This window comes from Gavialis gangeticus, unplaced genomic scaffold (genome assembly GCF_001723915.1).
Source record: "Gavialis gangeticus isolate Ggan-Ray unplaced genomic scaffold, GavGan_comp1, whole genome shotgun sequence".
In the NCBI taxonomy this organism is placed as follows: domain Eukaryota; kingdom Metazoa; phylum Chordata; order Crocodylia; family Gavialidae; genus Gavialis; species Gavialis gangeticus.
The window spans coordinates 8140332-8144741 of record NW_017728995.1 but is presented as its reverse complement, the minus strand read 5'-3'; the positions used below and the strand labels follow the sequence as shown (position 1 = coordinate 8144741).

Below are 4410 nucleotides of genomic sequence, written 5' to 3'. Positions count from 1 at the left end.
GGTCCCTTCCGACCCTTAATCTATGAATCTATGAAAAAATAGAATAGCACCAAATAAACACCTCTTCATTTTATCCATTTTTTCTTCCATATGCAGATAGATAACTTCAGGGCCCTGCTGAGTTAAGATGGCAGAAGTAAACAGTTATCTGCAGCCTGACATCTTACTTGGCTACTATAGATGGGATTGACAAGGAATGTGAATATTGCATTATTTCATTGTGGCATATGTTGCATATCTAGTAGCACCCCCATTGTGCTAGGTGCTGTATAAACACCGCAGTTATCAATGAATGAATTTTAAATTCATGTTTACAGTTTTACCCTTTTTTTACATTTAAATGAAAGCAAAATATCAAGAGTTACCTATTCACCTGCCTAGAAACTCAATTTTACAACTGCATAAAACATTTGGCATACTTAACATACAAGTTAATGCTTCAGTAAAATGTTACCTCAGCCAGCAGATAAAAACTCCTTCCACCCCTCATTCCCTCAGCACCTCCAGCCATATTATTTCATTGGTCTCCAGACACTCTAGCTGATGGATGAGTTTTGTGGCATACCTACTTTTATAAGAGCTCTGGGTGGAATTGCACATGCCCTCTCACAAACACATGTACCGAAAGTGAGGATAGAGAAGTTTCATGCTGTTGGGAAAACAAGTATATTAAACTAGACTCTAAATTAAGCAGCTCTATCAGGCTACTACATTTATTACTATTACTTTTACTCCTTTATTCAGTAACTGATGGAGGACTGGCAATGGGATATAGAGATTTAAAATTTCCAATATGTTCACTGAAATTGAGCCCAGATTGTTAACAACTGAAAGTTGCCACCATCTGACAGCTATTTAGTGGTCAAAGTAGGTTTGGTTTCAAGGTGGTTTCTAGTAAATGACCCAACAAAAGTTACCACTTCCAGCACAGGCCAGTGATTAAATGGACCTGGAGGCAAAAATTCTTCCTTACCCAGAAGTACCATGCCAAGATAAGGCAAAGTTTATGTCACCTCCCAGCTGTACCCAAGACTGCAACCAAGGCCCCAGGTAGAAATTAAAATAGCGGGATTAGAAATAAAGGAATTTTATGCCCCATCCCATACATTTACATTAGTGCTACGGTATAAAATTCCTTGGATCCCAAACCATGTGACTGCAAGGGCCAAAGTGAGACCCAGGACTGCACCCAGTCCAATCCCATAGATAGGACAGTATAAGGATGTGTCACAGACCCAATTCTAACACCCAGCTAGCCGTTGGGAACAGGGACAGGGTAGCCCAGGGTCCCAGCTAGAGACCACAGGTGCCTCCAACCTGATCTCAGGGATCAAGCAAAGGGTGGCTTTGGCCTGGACCCTGGGGCTGCCCCATGTCCAATCCCAATACTCAACTGGGAAAGCCCCTACCCCATCTTAAGCTCCCATATCCTGGGTTTTTAAATATGCACCCCAGCTGGGCTGTATGTGCAGTTTTGAAAAGCCAAGTGTGCTGGAGATTAAACAGGGGGCAATTGTGTCCTTGACCCTAGAGCTGTCCCTTGCCTCAGTCTAATGCTCAGCTGAACATCCTGGTGGCTGGTTTGTACTGCACCTTAAACAGAAGATGTAACAGTTGTCCTAGAACCGGCACTGTCCAGAGCCAGGTCACAATACCTAGGTGAGCTTTGGGATGGGACACACACTACACGTTTAATGTAAGGTAAAATACAAGCCAACCACAACAGTGTTCTACATTTTTTGTGCCATAAACTGACATGCTACAATTCATGGTGCTGCCATAAAATGTAAACTCTGCCAGGGCCCCAAGAAACAAACCCTGGCCACTTGCTCCTGACCAGAGTTATTATGTGGAGCATACTATTGGGAAGGATCCAAAGTACACACCTCAACACTGCTCTCAGGCTTTCCACAGAATACACACATTATGTATGTTACTTCTTTCCAAGCATTTATAGCAAGGAAATAGTGAAGATAGTAAGCAGTGTACTTCTGAACTACTGGAACTGCTCAATTATGCACCTGCAGGTGCAAGTCCTATACTCATGCCAACATCCCATCCAAAAGTAACTTGTGAAGAATTCTGTGACCAAAAGTAATGCACCATCAGCAGGGCTTTTGCTCCGAAGGGGAAAAAGATTTTTTAAAGATAAACTTATGCAGGAGCTGTTCAGAGAGAAATAGTTCTCAGCCAAAATGGACTGAAGTCATTTAAAAGTAGATGCTAACGGTACATACTAAAGTTACCCTTCAGCACCACTTGAGGAATCAATTTATCCAATGGCCAAGGCCTACAAAACGTTCTCTTCTTCCCAACACTTACTTTAAAAAACTGTTTGCCTATGTTCCTTCTTCCCACCTCTACAAGCAGATTTTCATGAGATTTCTATTTTACAAAAAGAAAGTCTCCTCTGTTCCCACCATCAGCAATGCCATACTGTAGCAAGAACATGATAACTTCAGTTTGAAACAGAAGAGTTCCAGCCAGAGCACTCACATAAGCCTGAAGCAGGCAACTCAGCAATGGAACTACAAAGCCCTGTGCTGCCACAAGCCAATCAGAGGGCCAAGGGGGCAGAACCAGCACAGAGCATTGATGGCTTCATGACCAGAAGTAAAATGAGAAAGCAGCAGAAGCTTTGAACTGTGGGGTTAGAAGTGGAAAAGATGGGGGTTTGAAGGTAGTGATGTTACTTAGTTGATGACACAGAGATAGATATCAGTTCCCCTCTCCTGATGGAACACAGAAGCAACACTTAAAAAGGCAAGTTAGTAATAAAAAAAACCCACAAAAACCCAATAAATTATGGAGTCAGATGCCCTTATATATTTAGTTTTATTTATTACAAAAGACCAACATTTATAAGTCCAACAAAAAAAGTCCAAAGTAAACAAAAAGACGCACTCCACAAAGAAACAAACGTCTATTGTACCCATTCCTTCCATTCTGAAGGCAGCATAGAAAAATAAAACTGAAACCATGCGTCATGGTAATTCTCTACAGCACCAAAAGGAAAGTTTCTAAACTAATTTTTCCTGAATTAAATTTCATGAGGACCAACCATGACAGTTCTTGCTTGATATTAATACCGTCTTTGGTAAAGTATGTACAATAGTAAAAAGAAAAAAGGGGGGACTTTAAGGGTTCTATGAATGCAAAGATGTCAATTTCTAAAAACCAAAAAAGATGAGTGTTTTCCCTGTCTATTTAAATTAAAAATATACAAATTTACTTAATTAGGAAAAAACCAAGCAGTACAATGTAATAAAACCCAATCCTGCTTGGATGCAAGCAAGTTTTCCCACTGTTATCATGGGTACCCACATCTCTTTAAGATGAAGCTGGTTTTAAGACAATTTCATCCCAACAATTTAAATATTTCACCTTAGACCAATATATAATTCTTAAAACCCATACTGGTAATTATAAAATTAATTTGCTGTTGTTACAACAATGTATCAAGAAACATTTCCATAGGAAAAAGAGCTCAACCTTGCTTACAAGAGGCACAAACCCATATAAGAACACCATTAATACTAAAATACTTCCAGAATTCTCATTTTTTGAGCACAGTGTATTCATTAAAAATTACAGGAAGAATTTCTTAAAAAGAGGCTTTACTTTGCAGTCAAGATAGTCTAGTTTCTATGCCAACATTTTCTATAGGAAAAGCAGAACTGAATTATTGCAGTACATTAACAAGGTTGTCCACTGTAGACTGTAGCATAGCCAACAAGAACCAGCATGTGAGAGTATTATAGCTCAAAGCTTCAGATTCCATTTTCTAGCGCCCACAGAAGTTAAAATTTCAACACCTGACATTACAATAGAATCTACTTATTGGGAACAGATTTTTAAAGGTAAAGTGAAGGTTGCAAGTGACAGCTTGTGGGTTCAAACAGAGCCAGATGATTCATTATTTACCCTTGGGAAACACGGATTAACCAATTAAAAATATATATCAAAGAAACCCAGTTATGTTTTGTATTAGCAAAAGAATAAGATTCGTTAATTTGCTTTCGTTTTATGTTCTCAACTACTGAGAGCAAGGTTGCCTGGGTGTGAAGTTCAGAGTTTCCACCTCTTGACAAACTTGGGCTGCGGGATGTTATTTCAGCACACTTCTGTGCGCCAGTGTAGATAAGTGGGAATAATAGTTAGCTGGTAGCTGCAAAAATAAAAAGAATAAAAGGTGAATCTTGTCAAAAGCTTACTGCTCGGCATACCAGTTGTCTGTCAGGTTAAACTATTCATTTAGGTTTTACCTCCTTAAAATCTATTTTTGGGGTTTTGGATTTTTCTTTTTATTATAGTCATAGGTGGGACATTTCTTATGGTCACTGCATAAAATTTTAAGATTTGCCTCCCCCCATACACACACACACTATATATTACACACACACACACACA

At 39.3% G+C, this 4410-nt stretch overlaps 1 protein-coding gene across 1 annotated transcript in view; it reads right to left on the bottom strand.

Moving 5' to 3' along the window:
* Nucleotides 1-2816: 2816 nt before the first annotated feature.
* The window catches only part of MFSD1 (major facilitator superfamily domain containing 1), a 41892-nt gene continuing 40298 nt past the window's right edge, over nt 2817-4410 (bottom strand). The window contains exon 17 of the mRNA XM_019503215.1: nt 2817-4168. Within this exon, the coding sequence (XP_019358760.1) occupies nt 4109-4168 (60 nt within the window). The 3' untranslated portion in view covers nt 2817-4108. The remainder of the gene's footprint in view (nt 4169-4410) is intronic.